At 44.8% G+C, this 19,687-nt stretch overlaps 1 protein-coding gene across 7 annotated transcripts; it reads right to left on the bottom strand.

The window, feature by feature from the left end:
* Positions 1-5,212: 5,212 nt before the first annotated feature.
* On the bottom strand, positions 5,213-19,152 carry PEX2 (peroxisomal biogenesis factor 2). Of its 7 annotated transcripts, none has more exons than XM_059672824.1 (4): positions 18,842-19,152; positions 8,110-8,210; positions 6,591-6,707; positions 5,213-6,488 (listed from the first exon to the last, which is right to left on the bottom strand). In XM_059672824.1, exon 4 carries the CDS (start codon positions 6,469-6,471, stop codon positions 5,554-5,556), a length of 918 nt encoding a protein of 305 aa, XP_059528807.1. In that variant the 5' UTR covers positions 6,472-6,488; positions 6,591-6,707; positions 8,110-8,210; positions 18,842-19,152; the 3' UTR covers positions 5,213-5,553. The 7 variants fall into 7 exon arrangements, with proteins under 7 accessions (XP_059528807.1, XP_059528809.1, XP_059528810.1 ...); XM_059672826.1 differs by having other exon boundaries at positions 6,591-6,704; XM_059672827.1 differs by lacking the exon at positions 6,591-6,707 and adding an exon at positions 14,610-14,692 and having other exon boundaries at positions 18,842-19,145.
* Between the last annotated feature and the right edge of the window lie 535 nt (positions 19,153-19,687).

The following is a 19,687-nucleotide window of genomic DNA, read 5'->3' as shown; positions in this document are numbered from 1 at the left end:
TTTCCTACAGAGCTATCAAGGCTGAACTCAAATGCCACCTTCCCAGGCAGGGTTTCCACAGATCCCCGATGGAATACACTGCTCATCGATTTGCTCTCACCACCTCCTCCTTTGGTAGAGTCTGATCTCTTATTTATCTTTGGATTCCTAGGGATCCACATTCTGAAGAAAGTGTGCAATAGCTGTCTGGAATGAATGGACAGGGAGGCTGTGTTGACTCATTCCTAGGACTTTACATTTCGGTTTGCATAAAGGAGAAGCCAGTTTAAAATGTGCTTGAAGGGAAGTGAGTACGAGGCAATGTGCAGTAACTGGGGAGTGCAGAGGACGGGGGCATGGAATAGGTTTTAATTGGCGGTTCCATAGGTCAGGGGGGTATCTCCAGGGGCCAACTCTCCCCTTTCTTTGGCTGCTGCCAGTCTCTGCCTGTGGCCAGCAGGAAACCCACCAGAGGTGACCCCGCATCCCATGTGATTTCAGGGAGTAGAGATAAGGCTGTGCCCTTAGGGACATACTATTCTCCACCGAGAATGGAATTCCAGGCACCAAGGCAGAAGCAGGGGCAGATATGAATATTTCTCAAAACACCCTCGGGGCCTCTGCATAAGAATGGTTCTGCAGAGACAAGTCCGCAGACCCTCCTTATGTAACTCATTAGAGGAAATATGTGGGTAACCAGAGCAGTGGCCGGCGGAGGGTGAATAGATCACCTTCACGTTCAAATTATCTTGAGAATCTGTCACTTCACCCTTGCAATACCTCATAACTTTGTTAGTAAATTCAATTACCGTACTTTCGATTCAACCTCTCAATCCAAAGACTGAGGTGTTTTGAAAAAGACTGGACTTTAACTTCCTAAGGCTTTTAGGAGATGTTTAACCTTTTCCTTGTCGGCATTTCTGAGAAATTTTCATTTATCATAGATGGGCTTAGACTAGCGGTTCTCAACCTGTGGGTCGCGACCCCTTTGGTTGTCGAACGACCCTTTCACAGGGGTCGCCTAAGACCATCCTGCATATCAGATATTTACATGACGATTCATAACAGTAGCAACATTACAGTTATGAATTAGCAACGAAAATAATTTTATGGTTGGGTCACAACATGAGGAACTGTATTTAAAGGGCCAGAAGGTTGAGAACCACTGCCTTAGACCGTCACTGTATCTGCAGGCATTTCTTCCCTCTTAACTCCGTATTTTTTAAAATATATTTTTTATTGATTTCAGAGAAGAAGGGAGAGGGAGAGGGAGATAGAAACATCAATGATGAGGGCAAACCATTGACTGGCTGCCTCCTGCATGCCCCCCACTGGGGATCAAGCCCACAACCCAGGCATGTGCCCTTAACTGGAATCGAACCTGGGACCTTCCAGTCTGCAGGCTGATGCTCTATCCACTGGGCCAAACCAGCCAGGGCTTAACTCTGTATTTTTTTTTTTTTTAATGTTTTTATTGATTGCAGAGAGAGAAAGGGAGACAGAGAGGAGGACCGAGACATCAATGAGAATCTTTGATTGGCTTCCTCCTGCATTCCCCCTACAAGTGAAACCTGGACATGTGTCCTAATCAGGAATCCAACCCTGACCTCCTGGTTCATAGGTTGATGCCCAACCACTGAGCCACACCAGCCAGATTTAACTCCCTATTTTATACTGGAATGCCCATTTTCCATCAGTCAACTTTGAAACACTGGACAAAACTAAATTCCAATGTTGGTGGGGGTAATTTTCCCAGGGATCACTCCCAGGAGGTCCCTAGTGATAGAAGGTGAACATTTTCTGATTTCCACAGCCCCCTACACTCCTCCTTCACCGTGGGGATGAAAAGATTTGAAAGTAAACAGTAAAAAGGAAGGATTTCGCCATGGGACAAATTTTTTCTTTTCTTAATATTTCTAGTTTGACTGGGAGAAAGGAGTGAATGTTATTGTTTTTAGACATCAGGTAGCATGGGGTTTGGAGTTTTCTACCAGCTATCCATCCACATGTGGAAACAACATATACAGGTAAGAAAAAGAGACTGATCACTTAATTTTTAAAAATAAAATTGATGAGATGGCAAATGATATTCAATCCCATTAAGGAGACTAAGCACAGACCTTAAAAAGAAAAAAATTCCTTCCCTTCCTTGCATTGGGATTGTGTGTTATGGTTCCACAATTCAGGGAGATTGGAAATTATAGAACATCTACAATGAAATTGGTTTTCTGTGGAAAACTGATGAATCACTTACCGCCAATGACTAGAAAGAAAAGCACTTGTTTATACCCTATGTAATGAATTTTTATGAGGTGAAGTTTGCTGTTTATAAAAAATACACTTTAAGCTGCTGGAGATGTAAAATAATAGAATTCAGAATTCAGAGCCATGCATTACTGCAAAGACAGTCACCAGCAGAATATTATCTGCTTACAAAACACCAAAACAGGGCTATTACTTCTATAATGGAATTAAAAAAAAAAATCTCATCTACCCAGTTGGATTCGAGAGGAAAAAGTATTTAAAGAGACATAGCTGAAATTGACAGCTCCAAAATTGCATGTATTTTCAAAGAAAAGTTATTAATCCTCTTATTGTGCTCCTGAATTCCAACTGTGTTTTCCCTCAAAGCAAGAACGCCATAGAACATTTTAAATTAAAAACGGCACTCTAAGATACACTGCAAACTGGGACTGCGGGCCTCGCTACACTGTTACAGAAATGCATGGGGAAGTGTCCCCACAATTCCATCAGCTGCTCTGCTCATTTATTTGGGAGGCCTTCCTAATCAAACCCCAAACCCTCTTGTCTTTTTTTTTTTTTAAAGGTATTCACCCTTCTTTAAAAAAGAAAAAGAAAAAGAAAAAGTGGAGCTAGACCAGGGGTGGGCAAACTTTTTGACTCGAGGGCCACAATGGGTTCTTAAACTGGACCGGAGGGCCGGAACAAAAGCATGGATGGAGTGTTTGTGTGAACTAATATAAATTCAAAGTAAACATCATTACATAAAAGGGTACGGTCTTTTTTTTTTTTTTTTTTTAGTTTGCCCACGGCTGAGCTAGACCCAGCCGGCATAGCTCAGTGGTTGAGCATCAACCTATGAAACCAGGTCATGGCTTGATTCCCAGTAAGGGGTGTGCAGAAGGCAGCCAATCAATGATTCTCTCTCATCATTGATGTTTCTATCTCTCTTTCCCTCTCACTTCCTCTCTGAAATGAATAAAAAAAAAAAAGTTTTTAAAAAATGGAAATAAAAACATTGAGAAACATCAACATCGATCAGCTGCCTCCTGCATGCCCCCCTACTGGGGATCCAACCCACAACCCAGGCATGTGCCCTGACCAGGAATCCAACTGGTGACCTCTTGGTGCATGGGTCGACACTCAACCCCTGAGCCACACTGGCAGGGCCCTCTTGTCTTCTTCAAACATTGTGGTAGTCATTGCTTTTGGCTGTAGGGACACACACACACACACACACACACACACACACACACATAGCGTCAGTCTATTTTGCAAGACAGACATCTAGTTGAAACTAAGGCATATTCTAGTAGGTTTGAGAAGTGGCATTAAGAAATAATGCATGCAATATTGGATAGGGGTTTTGCTCTAAAAGAATTTATTTGCCCTTTGCATTTGGTCTGGAACTAAGCCTTTTCAAAGCAATTCAGCATAGTGTATTATTTTATAATTTTTGTTGACTAAAAGGGAATTCTTACAGATGGGTGTGGATTTAAAAGAATAGAGGCTTTCAGGAGAGGATGCTCCACATTTCTGAACGTGAAGTGAGATGTGTTTAGCAGGAACCCCTCCTGGACACCTCTCAGAACAGTAAAGCCTCTGGCTCCACTAATGCAGATTTATGACTATTTAGATAAAGTCTCAGCTGAAGTTCAAGTTTGCATTATGTCTTATTGGCAACTGAACCATAAAAATACTCAGAAATGTCAGCATTTCTGTGTCTACATCTGGAAGGCATACAAAATCCTGGGTCAGGCCCTGTGTCTTGACTCTTAGTTGAGGAAATATTGTCATCTTACAGGCTTAGGCAAATTGATAATATAACGTATTCATGTCGATTGTTTTGCTCTGGTGTACCAGTTCTAGGTATTTTATGGTAATCAAACCACATTTATAAATACTGTACATTTACTTATACATACAAGTACTTCTGGAAGAGGGAATGGGGACTTTCTACCTTTTTGTTGCCTAAATACTTCTAAGTGGTTAAAAAAAGTTCTATACTACATGGAGTCAGACTTAGTATCTAACTTAAAATGTATGAAATAATTCAGACTTTTTCAACAGCTGTGGGTGGCCATAAAGGCAGGCTCTATTTATTATAACACACAAAAAGGAACCCTAGGGTTCACAGGGCCTCCTATGTCCTAAATTCACATTTGTAATAGACGGTTTCCTAGCTATGCAGATGTTTTCCCTTTGGATTTAACTGAAATAACACTGGCCATCAGATTTTAAGGAAATAATTTGTATTGATGTAATTAAAAAGTATGACATGCTTATTGTAGAAAATTTGGGAAGTCCAGGAGCGATTTATTATGTCTACCTGCCCATCACCCACCAGCCTTGAACCAGCACCTCAGTGCCCTGTGGCGACCTGCCTCCCCTCCTACTTCAGGATCACGTGGTTTAGGTGAGGGATGTCACCCACATTGAGAAATGGGAAGGATTTTCCATCCTGGTCCAGTGATCCCCCTGCTTTGCTGAGTGGCCAGGCAAGGAGCTCTTATTCAGGGGGGGGTGAGGGGGCAGGGGCAGAGAGCTTGCAGGACATAAAGTCTTCAGCTTCCGGGGGCCACCATTCTGCCTAAGAACAGGGCCCACTGAACCCCTTAAAAACTGGCTTCAGAGAAAAGCTTACAATTACGAGTGGGCCATCAGATCAGGATTAAAACAACAGGGTCAGGCCGGATGGCATGCCTCAGGTGGTTGAACGTCACCCTATGAACCAGGAGGGCATGGTTCAATCCCTGGTCAGGGCACATACCTGGGCTGAATCCTCAGTTGGGGACACGTAGGAGGCAGCCGATCAGTGATTCTCTCTCATCATTGATGTTTCTATCTCTCTCTCTCTCTCCCCCTCTCCCTTCCTCTCTGAATTCAATAAAAATATATTAAAAACAAACAAACAAAAAACCCAAAACACCATGGTCTAATCACTGTCAGATTATGTTATAACACCATCTCTGGAAATAAAGGCACGCTCATCCCAGTCTCCAAAACCTTTTATTTTCAGAGGCTAACCTTGTTCCAGGAAGTACAAAGTGAAGGAGCATTTTTCGTAGGCATCTGACAAAAGCTGCCCATTACTCCTGACATGAAACACTGAATGCAATCATTAAAGAAAATAACACATTACCATTCACAGAATATACTCCGAAACCCATGGGTCCCAGTGATTAGATTTTAGTCAGGTCTGGCAAGGAACAGAACACAGTGGCTGAGAAGCACATGTTCTCATAAAAGACATCTAAATGGGATGCTCAGGGTGACTAATCCTAAGGATTTCAACACAAGACAGTTTTCTGCAGAGAAAACCATTTTTAGTTTCTAAAGAGCATTCACTTCGGACACCTCGATGCCTGACTTCAGTGGCTGCACACTGTGCACCTCTGCGCCACACTTGGGGCAGGTGAAGAACATGTCGAACAGGAAGCTGCTCTTCACGCAGTAGTAACAGAAGATGTGCTCACAGCCGATCGTGTGGGGCATGGTGGGCCACTCCCCGCACAGAGCGCACTGCTTGCCGCTGCTGGCCAAGGAGCTGTCGCCGTCGGGAGCACCGGCGAGAGGGATGCACCACGAAGATAACTTGGCCTTCAGCTTCTGGGTGTTGATGAGCGGTAGGAGGAAAATGAGGAACTCCGCGAAGCCGTGCCAGAGCAGCTCCCTGTTCATGTACTCGAAGCCAACCTCACGCACGTGCTGGGGCTTGCAGAACACAGAGCGGATGCCCAGCAGGCGTTCCGTCAAAGTGGCAAACCTGCCCTTCTGGAGGAAAATCAGGAAGTTAATCAGGCTCCCTAACTGCACCAGGCCCACCGCCACGTCCAGACACTGCCTGGCTTTCCCGAACGAGGCTAAGCGAGGGTTTCGAAAAAGATCGCGGCAGCGTTCTTCCAACCACTTCCCGCCGATCGTGCAGGCGGCGAACCAGAGCTTCTGGTTCTTAGTGGGGGGCTGGTATCTCAGGGGCGTGGAGAAGTCGTTTTGGTACTGAATATTTAAAACCGACTGGCCCACCGTGGCGTTTTTGGAGTAAACGGTGAATCGCCACAAGAAAAGCCACAGGAGGGCTTTCAGCTCAGGTTCAAAGCGGGCCAGCAGCCCGGGCTGGAACCCATGGAAGCACTGAGTGACCTGGGACCAAACCAGCTGCTCCAGGGCCTTGTTCAGTTCCAGTGCATCCAGCTGACTGATTCGCAGCACCCTGTGTGTGCTCTGTGCTTTGTCTTCTCTGGAAGCCATGCCTTCTCCAAAGAGCTCTAGGAGAAAGGACGATTAGGAAACATCCTCAGACACAGACAACCTTGGACCGTCTCCGCAACCAATGCCCGGGAAACTGGGATATACAAGACAGGACACACCTTTGCATCGTCTCCAAACTGAGCAGTCACCTCTTACTGGGAACTCCTTTCTCTTTCTCCTCACATGTCCTTCTCCCTCCTTCCTTTCCTGTTTTTTTCTTTTCGCTTTTGGCCCTCCTCATCAAGGGAATAACAGGTTTTAGCAATAATTGCTAAGTAAAAGGCTGAATAATAGCATGGCTAATGGAGACATATATGCACTTAATAAATACAATGAGTTATGTGGAACACTGCAATGAATGGCAAGTCAAGGCCTCAGTTTAACACCCAGCACTTCTACTGACTCCAAAGGCATACTTTTCAATAAGTCATTTAATCTCCTACATATTTATAAAGGAAAGTAGGAGAAAAAAAAAAAGGTTTATTTTTATTTTTTTAAAAAATCTTTAGTCTTGAAAGTATTACATATGTCCCTTTTCCCCCCTCATTGACCCCATCTAACCTGCCCCCACCCTTTGCCACCCTATTGTCTGTGTCCATAGGTTATGTACATATGCATACAAGTTCTTCGGTTCGTCTCCCCCCCACCCTCCTCATCCATTCCTGAGGTTCGAAAGTCCCATGCTTCTATGTCTCTGGATCTATTTTGTTCAACAGTTTATTTTGTTCATTAGATTCCTCATATGAGTAAAATCATGTGATACTTGTCGACAAGTATCTCTGACTGGCTTATTTCACTTAGCATAATACTCTCCTGGTCCCTCCATGCTGCCTCAAAGGGTAAGAGATCCTTCTTTTTTACTGCTGCATAGTATTCTGTGGTGTAAATGTACCACAGCTTTTTAATCCACTCAATTACTGATGGGCACTGGGGCTGTTCCCAGATCTCAGCTATTGCAAATAGTGCTGCTATGAACATAGGGTGCATACATTCTTTCTGATTGGTGTTTTGGGTTTCTTAGGATATATATTCCTAGAAGTGGGATCACTGGGTCAAATGGTAGTTCCATCTTTAATTTTTCGAGGAAACTCCATCCTGTTTCCATAATGGCTGCACCAGTCTGCATTCTCTCCAGCAGTACACTAGGTTCCCTTTGCTCCACATCCTTGCCAGCACTTGACATTTGTTGATTTGTAGTAAGTGTTCATTATTCTATCACATGATTGCAGAAAATAAATACTAGCACAAAGCACCAGGGATGCAGAAATGTCATTATTAAGATGCATCATACACTTTTGGAGAAAAGAGAACTATTAGCAAAAAGGTATTCTAAGATCAGTTCACAAATTCTATTACTTTATGTCTTTTACTAAAAGATGTTAAATATAATGTTAGAAGTCAAAAGGACTGTAAAATACATCCTACAATGAAGTTGTATGCCTTAAAATTGGAATATCTTTACAATCAGAGCATTTTTCAGGAAGACTTGGAATTACCCATGGATCCCAGATAACTGAGGGGGCAGGAAGTCCAAATACAGGAAACAAACGTGGCTACTAAATAACAGGTTGTTTAGTGCTCTTTTCCTCTGAACCCAGATATATGACAGGAATGCTTCTCACATTCCGGTAACCTCACCAGTTCCCCCTTCCTGGAGCTCCGTTAAGACTTCTAAGCTGAGAGCAGTGGGGATTTTGGCTGCAAGTTCTGTGAAATCCGTGCCTCATACTGGTCAGGGACTGCAGGAGAGAAAGGAGGGGGTTAGGACAGAGTTCTCTTTGCTCCTTATACAAATCTAATTAATCCCCAAGGCCTGTTCTTTGTCCAAAACATTCTTCAAACCCATCCCTTACTCTAGCCCACAGCCTTTCCCGAACTTGTGCTGCTCTAATCTCCCCTGGATTACACCCAATGCGGGTATCTACCTTCTGACTCCTTCGGGGCATTGCCCACACCGTGATCCTTCACACAAGCCTCCTCCAGCTTCTTGCCTTCCTAATGCTTTGACCTCTAGTATAAGTGCCCCCTCTCTGCTCACTAGGGGACGTTCTATTACCTGTTCCCTTCACGGGGATCAGTGTGTTCCCATTCTTTAACTCATCCTAAGTTCTCAAGTTCTGAGTGAGGCATCACTTCCTCCCGACTGGCCCAGCTTGGGTTAGCTGTCCTCTCTCACTGCTCTTCCTCTACCTAGACCTTTCTGTACTGGACGTACACTACTTCTGAAGGTTGCTTTCCTCCACTAGAAGACAAGGCCCATTGCAAAGATTATCTGAGTCTTGTCACAGTTGAATCTTAGCAACTAGTTCAGTGCCTGGCACGCAGGATGCATCCTGTAAAACTAGGTAAATGGATGGATGGACAGAAAAATGTCTGGGATGGTAAAGGGTAGAAAATACAAATTTCCATCCCTTAAAACTGTTTCACATGCCCATATCCAGATTGTTGCTGATTCCTCATTTCAACATGCGTTTGTTGTGCACCTTCTACTTAGCAGTTCATGTGTGGGAGCTAGTGGAAGAATGGCAGACTGACTCAACTCCTGTGAAGAGTGTAATGTAATGGGGTGATGGGGGGTAGGAGTGTGCTATGTAAAATGTCAAACAGACAATTACAAGACATGATAAGTGATGTGCGATGGGAATCATGCTTATGAGCAGAAAGGTTTCACGGCGGGGCAGCACCTCTGCACCTGAAGGGTGAGCGGTGCCAGGCTGGTAGAGGAAGGTAAGCACACTACACTAGTCCAGGCCGAGCGGAGAGCAGGTGACAAGGACTGAAGGTCCAAGGACAAAAAAATAAGGTTGGGAAGAAAAGCACGAGACTCATCCTTAAGGCCCTAGTTTATCGAGATGGTAATGGGGAGCCGTGGAATGGCTGTAAGAAAAGAATAAAATTCGCGTTTACACAGCTTGTTCTGGCTACACTGAGAACGGGTTTGGGGCCGAAAGACCAGTTCACTGTTAAAACGATCTGGTGAGAAACTAATGGTCTAAATTGGAAAGGTATCAGTGGGGATGGAGAAAGACTGGTGCCTCTGAAAGCTCGGAAGTGGTAGAATTGACAAGATTTCGTGAGAAATAAGCCAGGAATCACTGACTTGAGTGACTGAGTGGATCAGACCAGTTCTCTGAAATGGGAAACAATCGCAGAGATGTTGGTTTGAAGGGAAAGATAATACACACATGTGGTCTTGGAGATCTGAGGCCAGTGTGAGACAGCAAGTGGAAAGGCCAGGAGGCAGTCATGTGGACTGGGAGAAAGAACCTGGGCGGGGACACTGAGCATGGGGACATTCTCATTGGATTAATCCAGTGGTCGGCAAACCGTGGCTCGAGAGCCACATGCAGCATTTTGGCCCCTTGAGTGTGGCTCTTCCACAAAATACCACGTGCGGGCGCGCACGTACAGTGCGATTGAAACTGTGTTGCCCATGCGCAGAAGTCGGTTTTCGGCCTGGGCGAGTCTATTTTGAAGAAGTGACGTTAGAAGAAGTGGGGGTACATTCGCTGAGGTCGACCCCTCAGATTGAGGACGTTTTTAGCAAAGGCCAGCTTAGGAGTACCCTAATTAAGTTAATAACAATGTACCTACCTATATAGTTTAAGTTTAAAAAACTTGGCTCTCAAAAGAAATTTCAATCGTTGTACTGTTGATATTTGGCTCTGTTGACTAACGAGTTTGCCGACCACTAGATTAATCTATTGTAAGTCTAGTTAAATGCTCAAACCAGGAAGGCGGTGATTTATAAAGACAAATAGATCTTGACCATGTGTAACACATTTAATGCTCTCTGTAACAATACAATATTTTCATAGTTTTCCTATTTCAGCTACTGTGGCATCTCATTGGTTATGTTCACTGAGACCACACCTCTTTGGGCTTTCCATCTTCCGATGCCATACTCTTCAACATCGCAGTCCTGGAGGCTCTGTTCTAGTCTAGCGGTTCTCAAATTTGAGGGTTTGTGAGAATCACTAGGAGGGCTTGTTAGCTTGTGGTGCCTCAGTTATTTGCATTTCTAACAGTTCCCTGGAGATGCTGAGAATTATGGGCTAGTCCATGTCAAAGCACAACTCATAATCCTTTGGTCATCTGTCACCCACACAGCTCAACGCTGCGTGTCGGCTGCCCACTCATCCCCGGTTCACTCCAGGCTCCGTCTCATCCCTGTACCCAGCGAGGCGGTTCACCCGCACTGACTCTGGCGCTCCCTGCCTTCTATTAAGGGTTGATACAAATCCATGCGCATCAATGCATCCTCGCCCTCCCTGCAAGGTGCTTGGGGCGCAGAGAGAAGACTCGCCCTGGCTCACGGAAGGACCCAACCCAGGTCTGCAGGGACGCCGCAAGTGATGGACAACTAGGCAACAACAGAGGGAGACAGTACGACAGGCAAAACACAGAATTTCAAAGAGAAAAATAACTTTAAAGTTCACACACACACAAATTATCAATGAGTAAGATTATTTTTCTCATTTTTTTTCTGTAATTTACAAATTTTCTCTAATCAACTTATATCATTTATGTAACTAAAAAAACATTTTAAAAACCTCATAAGCAAACCAAAATCTACAAAAATATTTCCCCACACTTATCATAGCACCTCTTTCTTAGCTCATATCACCCCGGGATAAAGTACAAACTTCTCAGACCCAACCTGGCCCAATTCTGTCTCCACCCCTGAGATCAGGTGACCATCATTCCCAGTGGAGCCATGAAGGAGGACCATCCTGCAGTCCCACCTCTGTCCTTTCTCAAGCACCTAACACTTACCTTCCCTATCAACTGTCCCAATGCCCTCAACTATCCCTTCACATCCCAACTCTATTTCAAAATTCTCTAAAAATTCATAACTAACCCCCAACTCCCATTGTCACCATGTCTTAACTGTGACCGCCGCTGTCTGTGACACCCACTCAGCCCTCAAACACTTGTACTGTGGCTTCAGTCATGTGAACACACCTTCTCCTAACGTGATTATAAACTAGTTAAGGGAAGAGCCTTAACTTATACTTACTTCCCAAAGCTCCTACCACTTACACAGAGACTTGGTACTTAGCTCAGTCTCTGTCATGTAAAATTCTGCAATCACTGGTGATATGTGGGGGTATGGTATGTGTAACACAGTGTCTACAATACAGATTTCACATCCCGTGGTCAGCACGATAAGGGAAGCTCTCTGATTGTCAAACTGCTCTTGAAACGCTCTGACCTTACTGCACATCAACACTAAGTCCAACACTACCAGTTCCCTCGCTTCATCCACCCCCATGTTTAACTGGGAGGATTGCTCCCCCCGACCCCCCAGATGACTACCAGATGAAATATGTCGCTAGCGTTGGAGGCCAGCTGTGCCCATTTATGCATTTTTAAATACTGGACTCACAATCAGTTTCGGATTGTGGCTGATGACTATCTTACTATCTTACAGAATTTAACACAAAGATGGGCTCATAGTAGCTGCTCAATAAACGTGTTGAACGAATGCGTAGTGGAAGGAGTGAACTGGAGGGGAGGGAAGCGATCTTTTCCTCGGGTTCCTTACTTGTGTTTAGTGAGAAATTGGATAGAGGGAGTGGCTTCTCAGGAGCCCTTTATTCCAAATCCCTTCTCCTGAAGGAATCATACTTAAGAACATTTCGTAAAAACAGAAAAATTTGACAGCTGCCAGAAAAGGAGACTTATCACACTACCCAACCAAGCCAACATTTAACAGTTATTATCAAAAACTTCTTTCTTATCCCTCCTGTTACAGTTTAACATTGTTTTCCCTTTTTCTCCCCAAGCCTGGCCTCAGTGCAGATTAAGAACAGCTGGGCCCAGTCTCCTCGCTCCATCCAACTTGTCATGGACCAGCAGACTAGTATTAAACTGCTCTTCACATTTTCGAGTCAAAAGTCCCCAACCTTTCTGGTAAACCATACTTTCCTGTCTCTGTTCCATTGATGGCTACTGGCCTGTCCAGGTCTATTGATGTTCAAGAATTTAAGTAAGCATTAACAATATCCAGATTATTGGTTCTTGCAGGTTACTATCTAGTCTAGGCTCAAACTTGAATAGTTAAAAAAAAAATACAAGCTAATTTTTATTTTCAAAGTTGGGATCATTTTGAATGGAAACAAACACCATCAGATTCCACTCAGATTTATGTTTCCAGAATTCCCCCAAACAGGCAATGTTTTTCCTTATTTTGCCGTGGAATCTCATTCCTTTAATGCATAATCCTATCACCTCCTTCCTTCCCACTCCCCAAACTATACTAAATTTAAGAATATAAAAGGCTAATGTAAGGGAAAACATGTATGACCAAGCAAAGAGACTTATAAAAATAATTAAAAGTATAATTGGCACTAAGTAATATTAGTGTTTAGTGAAGGATAGGGTATGTGAAAACGAAGTTTAAGGCAAAATCAAGGAAAGATAAAAAGCACAGCAACTACCAGGGTTAGGCGTGATTAACTTGTCACATAAATATGTTTAAGACAAAATAATCCAGCACTAAAAACTACCAAGAAGGTCTCCTGCTGACATTTTGTCGCTAGACACGCCACACTGATTTTCTTTCACAGAAAAAAACCCTGAAATTCGTTTACTAAGAGCAGCGATACATAACCTTATCCCTTAAATAACTCAGGCTTTCCTTTTACGCTTTTCATTCCCTAAAATAAAACTTTGCCATCTATATCGCATTCTAAGACCAACACAAATGATTCTATCTCACTAAAGAGAGAAGCATGTTTCAGGATGTATTTCAGAGCTTTTATTGAGTCGAGGACAAATTATGAATGAATATATTTTATTTAAAACCATGTTATTGACAGAAATCTATCAATAATAATGTGGGTATTGTCAAGGGCCTGTCAATATTAATGTAATTATGATTAAGGGGATGACATGGATTTTTAGCTATAATACCTAGTAACATCTCCTACATTGCTGCTATCAATACACACACACACTATTATTGACCTGCTCCAAGACTCAGTGCTAGATGTATTACCATTAGGCATATTTGTCAATGCATGCTGCCTACAAAACTACACTGAAATTTACAGTCCTGTAAACTCTGTCAGCAGAAACACGTGACTCCCTCCCAAGTAATCTCTCAGGTATCAAACCCACCCATCGCCTCCCCCCACCCCAAACCTTTTCCGGGTCCACAATCGTCAACTAATGTTCCATATGATAATGTTGCTGCCACTCTCCTAAGGGTTCTAGCAATCAAAATGGATGAGTGCAATTATTCTTTTTTTTTTCTCCTTTTAGGGTTTAAAAAAAATTTAAACTAACATTTTGCATTATGAGCTTACGTGAATAAAGTTCCTAAAATGGGGATTTTAAGCTTTGAACTTCCTCCCTAGTATTTCCTTTGAGTGGTCAGGCAGATTTACTGTACATTGTATTGAAATCAATACTAATAAATGGGACGTGCATCGAAGAGGGATTCAACAGGACACCGATTCCCAGAACGCATTTCAAATAGGAGCAGGAGAGAAAAAGCTGTGGCTGAGGCCATTAGAACACCGTGACCCCCCACGCTGTGAACAGGCCGAGAAGTCACCGTCAGAAAGTTCAAATCCCACTTCGGCCACAGACCTGCTAAGTGACTGTCACTACTCTTTCGCTGCTCTCTTTCATCAAGCATAAGCCCCGTTTCAGGGGTTTACAGATATCCCAACTGCGCTGCTTTGAGTACAGACAAGACATGAAGGATTTAAAACATTCTGTTATGGACACCAGTCCTCTAGGTTACTTTTAACTTAAAGGCAATCGTCAACAAAATCCAAATAAAAAAATTTTTTGGGGGGTGGGGGTGGTAATGGGCACACACAAAATGTTTTTAAAATACATTTGAAGGAAAACTTCAAAATATTACAAATTTCTCAAACAAACGAACAATGATAAGCACTTTGTCCTAGCAGAGGGGATATATATATATATATTTTTTTTTCTTTTTCTTTTTTTTCTTCTTTATTTGGAGAGAAGGGACTCAACCCAAATACTACAGTCTTCAAGATGATAATCAGTGTTACAGAGCTGAGCACCTTACCTATTTCATTTCCGGTATATTTATTCAAGTATCTAAAACCAACACAAAATACTTTTTTAAAACCTTAAAGCAGAATTCCCAATACCTTGAGGCCAGCTTCACAAAGATTTTTTAAGAGAAGCGCATGGCACTCATAATCTTTTCTTCAGAAAGTTGATGCTTCTGAGTCTTAAAGAGAGAAAGCACAGTATGAAAACAGAGAACAGATGTTTGAGTGAATATGGGGGATTCTAACCATTTCTACGGTCCAGCCCAGGTCCGCCCTCAGGCTGCGTGACCCTGGACAAGTCATTATACCACACGACACTTTTCAGCAGTTAAAAAAGTCAGTAACTATAGAAATTTCACCTACCTAGGATCCTTATAGGAACTACTAGTAAACCTTGGAAGAGGAAGAGAAAGAATAAAAGAACAGTCCTTTCCAACTGCAGAAATGGTAAAGCTGAACACGAGTCTGGAAAAGGCTAGCTCGAGTGGAGAAATCAGAACAGAAGACGCAAGACAGAGAAACAATCCTCGTGGAGGAAACAGCAAAACAAGACGCAACAAAATTCCATCAGCTCATGAGTTTACAGCTGCAGCAAACACGCACCACTTACCAGGCCTGAAGGCGGACAGTGACTACAGTAGCGAAGAGCCCTTTGCAAAATCAAGTAGCAAGTCATTTAGTCCTTACACTACGATGAAAGAGCTTCTTTCATTATTTCTGTTTTAAACAAGGAAACGGAGGCACAGAGAGATTAGCTGACCAGTGGGAAATCACACAGCTAGAAATAACTCAGCCACATTCCGAACCAATGTACTACATTGACAAGTGGTGATGGGCGTGCAAAACAGTGACAGCCAGAAAGGTGAACATGGGCACTTGAGGATGGCGCCACTGGGCATGCAGATGGCGCTGTTTTAAGAGGCTGAGGACTCCGAGATCAAGAGCACAGGCACTAACTACAGGGAAAATGCCAACGCAAGGGTGAGCAAACGTGCCTCACGAAGCATGAAGCAACCAGATCTTCAGTACTCCATGCATGTGGAAAAGGGCTCGAGGATCTAATTGCCTAAGAAGAGAATTCGCAATGACGTAAAATGTTTGGAACACACATTCCATTGCACATTTCACGGCACCGGAGAGAAGGCGGACTATCCCCACGGGAACAGAGGTGTTTGCAGTGTAACAGGAGCACGCACCGAAGGACGCATAGGGTTTTCTTGGCATGCTTTACCTCCCTGAATTTTCATAAAAGTAAAGATCATCGGGTCCATTTCACAAAGACCAAAATTAAGCCTTGAGGAGATGAACTCACCTGTGTCAGGCCAAGCTGGCAATTAGTAAATTTCTGGTAAACACTAGAAAAAGTACGGAACACACAAAAGGAAGGTTAGTGGCAAGTTCGTGGGTATCGGGTAAGCTTGGATCAAATTCAATACCGCAAACCTCAAAGCACAATTCCTTCTCCCAAGGCCCGACTGCCAGTCACTCCCAGGACTGTGGATGGGGAGAGAAACGAGAGAACACGGTCGAGTTACCCAAGTTGCCTGGGATGCGTGCCATCCACATCCCCTCTCTCTACTCCTACACGTGTGGTCCGAGACCCGTTCAAAGAGACTCACTGTACGTCTGCACAGACACGAGGCGTGAACATTCGTTTAGTGACTGTGAACACACACTCTGCCCAAAGCAGAGGCGCAGCCAACTCACCTACCACTGCGAGGGGATGGTTATGAGTAATCAAAACAGAGCGACGCTAGAGCTCTTGGTTTTTATGTTTTAACAGTGAGAAGAAAAAAAAAGACACATGGATGAAACGTATCTCACCTTACTGACAGGCAGGTAAGAAGGGCGCTCTGATAAAAAGAACACCTACTAAAGAGAACAAAAACAGGAACGGGCAGCTGGTTGTGTAGACGGGAAGGGTTGGAAGAAGTGGTCAACAGCCCCCAATGGGAAGGACAGAGGAGGCCGTCCGCTCCTCTCCCGCCTCGAGCTCCTATAGGAATCACAGCTCTGGCATTTGCACCAAGATTACAGGCCCGGGGCAGGAGGAGCCGCCAGGGCTCCCCTCCGGAGGGTTCTTCCACAGCCTGAAGGAACTGAAGAGGAACATGGGATGTTTAGAAGCTGCTGTCGTTTCACAGGAAAAGAGATAAAGGGAACAGCCAATGTGCTTCTAGGCTGCCCAGCCCAGGTAATCAAAGGGGAGCCAGTGATTCCAAGCAGAACTTTTGTCCAGAAACAAAGATTGTGCATATGGCATACATGTCCCTGTGCTGCAGGACCCTGCACACGGTGGGGCTGGGCGAGACTGCTAACATCTGTAAGGCTCAGCCGCCAAACACATCAAATGTAAAGTACTGGCTTTCCTACTGCAAAGATGATTACAAGCTTCGAATATAAGTGAAAATTCTATGGCTAACATAAAAGGGTAGGGGGAAGAAAGAAAAATAAAGAATTGTGATTCTGATCGTAAAGAATTAAACTTGAAATCTGTATTTATTAAACAAATGAGATTGAATATGGACATGTTTATGGCTTTTAGTAATGAATTAACTGTGAACATGTATCTCTTATCAAAAAAACTAATACATAAATGCACATGGAATACAAATGAATACTATCCTAAGAAAGAGAATTTAATTGCTAGAAGGGAATACAGGTCATCTAGTCTAAGATATGAATTTAATTTTCTTTTTTATTTTTTTTATTGCTTAAAGTGTTACAGAGGGTATTACATATGTGTAAATTTAATTTTCTTAACAGAAACCCTGTTTTTCGAGCAAAATATATAAAATAGCTGGGGAGGGTCTGTTTGCTTTGTCTCTCCCCGGAAAGCTCCAAGCAATTTCTACAGTTCTTCTATGAAAGCTATAAAACCACAGGTGCAGTGCTACCCCTAATTCCTAAAAATGGGGAGACTAAGGCCAAGAGGTAGAGCAGGTCATAAGAAAACCAGTCAGGTCTGGAACTCAATTTTCTTGACTTAGTGTAGCATTCTCTTTACTACCTCCTGTTACTTCTATCCACCCTCACCCCCACCCCCCCTTTTTTTTAAAGAAAAATAAGCAGAAGTTATTTCTTTTGACTCTTCTTTCAAATCTGCTTCTGTCTCAAGCACATACAACTCTAATTTTTCTAGATACAGTAATTGATAACACGGGTGAAATCAGAGAGGATATGAAGTGAAAGAGAAAAATGCAAAGTCGGCCACCCCACGTTTATTCTGTTCAGGTTTAACTGAAGGTAAACACATTAGGGGAAGGTGTCTAGACTACAAACAGTGGTGTGGATGGAGCCTCAGTCTCCCCATTATTGCTTTTATTTTTGTTTATTGTTTAAAAAATATTTTTGATTTCAGAGAGAAAGGGAGAGGGAGAGAGAAACAAACATCAATGATGAGAGAGAATCATCGATCAGCTGCCTCCTGCACGCCCCACATTGGGGATGGAGGCCGTACCCCGGCCATGTGCCCTGACCGGGAATCAAACCCCAAAGGCCTGGTCCATAGGTCGATGCTCAACCACTGAGCCACGCTGGCCGAGCTGGATTTAAATTAAGGTAAAAAAAATAAGGTAAAAAAAGGCCATCATGGAATACTAACTAGGACATGTAAGACCTGAACGTTCAACAATTGGTCTTATTCTGCAAAAAAACAACAAACAAAAAACACTTTCATTCACAAAATGTTGTATTTTTGGAAAATGGAACCTAAAGAAATGAACAAACTATAACTTTTAACTTCAGGCCCCGGATGAAAAATGCTAACGATGTTCATTATTTCTTATCAGAAATAAATATTAAATAGAACAAACTCATCCCAAGTAATTCTATTGGAACATTCCCAGGAACTCTTCCTCCACAGGAAAATTAAAACTGCTTGTAAGTGCATCGGCTTTCACAAAGGTTGGAAACTTCGGCACACTCTTTTTTTTTTCTTTTTCGGGACCCAATGCAACACTTTGCATGAACCGTCGAGCTAAGTGCGGCGTGGGCGCTGCCTGCTCCACAACCCGCTCGGCTCAGAGGCAGGACCGCGCCGCGCCGCCGAGCGCGGGCAGAGACTCGGAAGTTCGTCCGAAGTCCCTGCGGGACGCGCCGAGCTCTGGCTGGCGGTCTTTTCCCTCCTAAGGGCGCGGTCCTCACCCTCATTCTCGGATTTAGGTCTGCTTCTTGCCTTTCCCCAAATCACACTCTGATTTGCCTCCTCCGGGAAGCCAGTGACCTGGGGACTCCAGCCAAGGGCGGCCAGGACACGGCGGGGAAGCTGACGCCCTCGGCTGCCCGCTGACCTCGGGCTGCACTGCGGCCCCTCGGCGGACACTGACCTTGGGAGTCGGCGACACGCCCCGCTCCGCGGGACTCTCCCTGAAACGTTCTCTAGGAAGCTTGGCTTTTCCCAGCCGAACCTGGGTACCCGGGCTTCCGGAACTCGCGGGCTTCCGGGGCGACGCAGGACCCGGAAGTGTCTGGGGGGGGGGGGGGAGGAACTTACACCAACGAGAACTACGCTTTGGCGCAGGCGGAAGGCCGGGGAAGGCACAGCAACGACGAACTCCGACGAGCCGAAGGGCCGAAGGGGCGAAGGGCGACGAGCCGAAGGGCCGAAAAGCTGAAGGACGATGAGCCGATGAGCCGAAGAGCCGAAGGGCGGAGAAGCCGAAGAATGCACCACGCGCGGTGATTGGTCGGCTGGCCGTTCGGAGGAAAACCGTATGTGATTGGCAGGAGAGTCGCGAACGGGTCAGCCCGGGGTCGGAGTCGCGCGTCAAGAGGCCCCGGGGTCACGCGGCGGAGGCGGAGAGGGTTTCTCCCCGAAGGCCACTGGACAAGCGCCGCGGGGTGGCGGCGGGGCTCCTGTGCACCCCCGGGCTCCTCGCTGGCTCGCCCTGGGTGAAGGGCCTCTGCGGGATAGCCTGGTGGGGAGGGGCTGGGGTGGGACGGCCGCCTGCGGGCGGGGTGCGGGTGGTTTAGGCGGGGGAGGGGGGCGGGGCTGGCTGACCCCTGCGGGCTCAGGCCGCGCGTGGCCAATGCCCCGCGGGTGGGACGGGGGCGCTCGCGCCTGCTGGGCACTGAGACAGCCTGCAGGGTGGGTCTCAATCACCCCTGAGCTCCTGGAAACGCGGTCAGCCCACCCCTGGGAAACAGGGAAGGTTAGAGGGGCTTATCCTGTA

The sequence above is a fragment of the Myotis daubentonii genome, chromosome 17 (assembly GCF_963259705.1).
Source record: "Myotis daubentonii chromosome 17, mMyoDau2.1, whole genome shotgun sequence".
In the NCBI taxonomy this organism is placed as follows: Eukaryota; Metazoa; Chordata; class Mammalia; order Chiroptera; family Vespertilionidae; genus Myotis; species Myotis daubentonii.
The sequence above is the reverse complement of the archived record's forward strand: the minus strand, read 5'-3'. Positions and strand labels throughout refer to the sequence as shown.

Excerpts from the sequence above, each read along its gene's own strand:
- PEX2 (XM_059672823.1), bottom strand. The coding sequence starts at position 6,471 with ATGGCTTCCAGAGAAGACAAAGCACAGAGCACACACAGGGTGCTGCGA.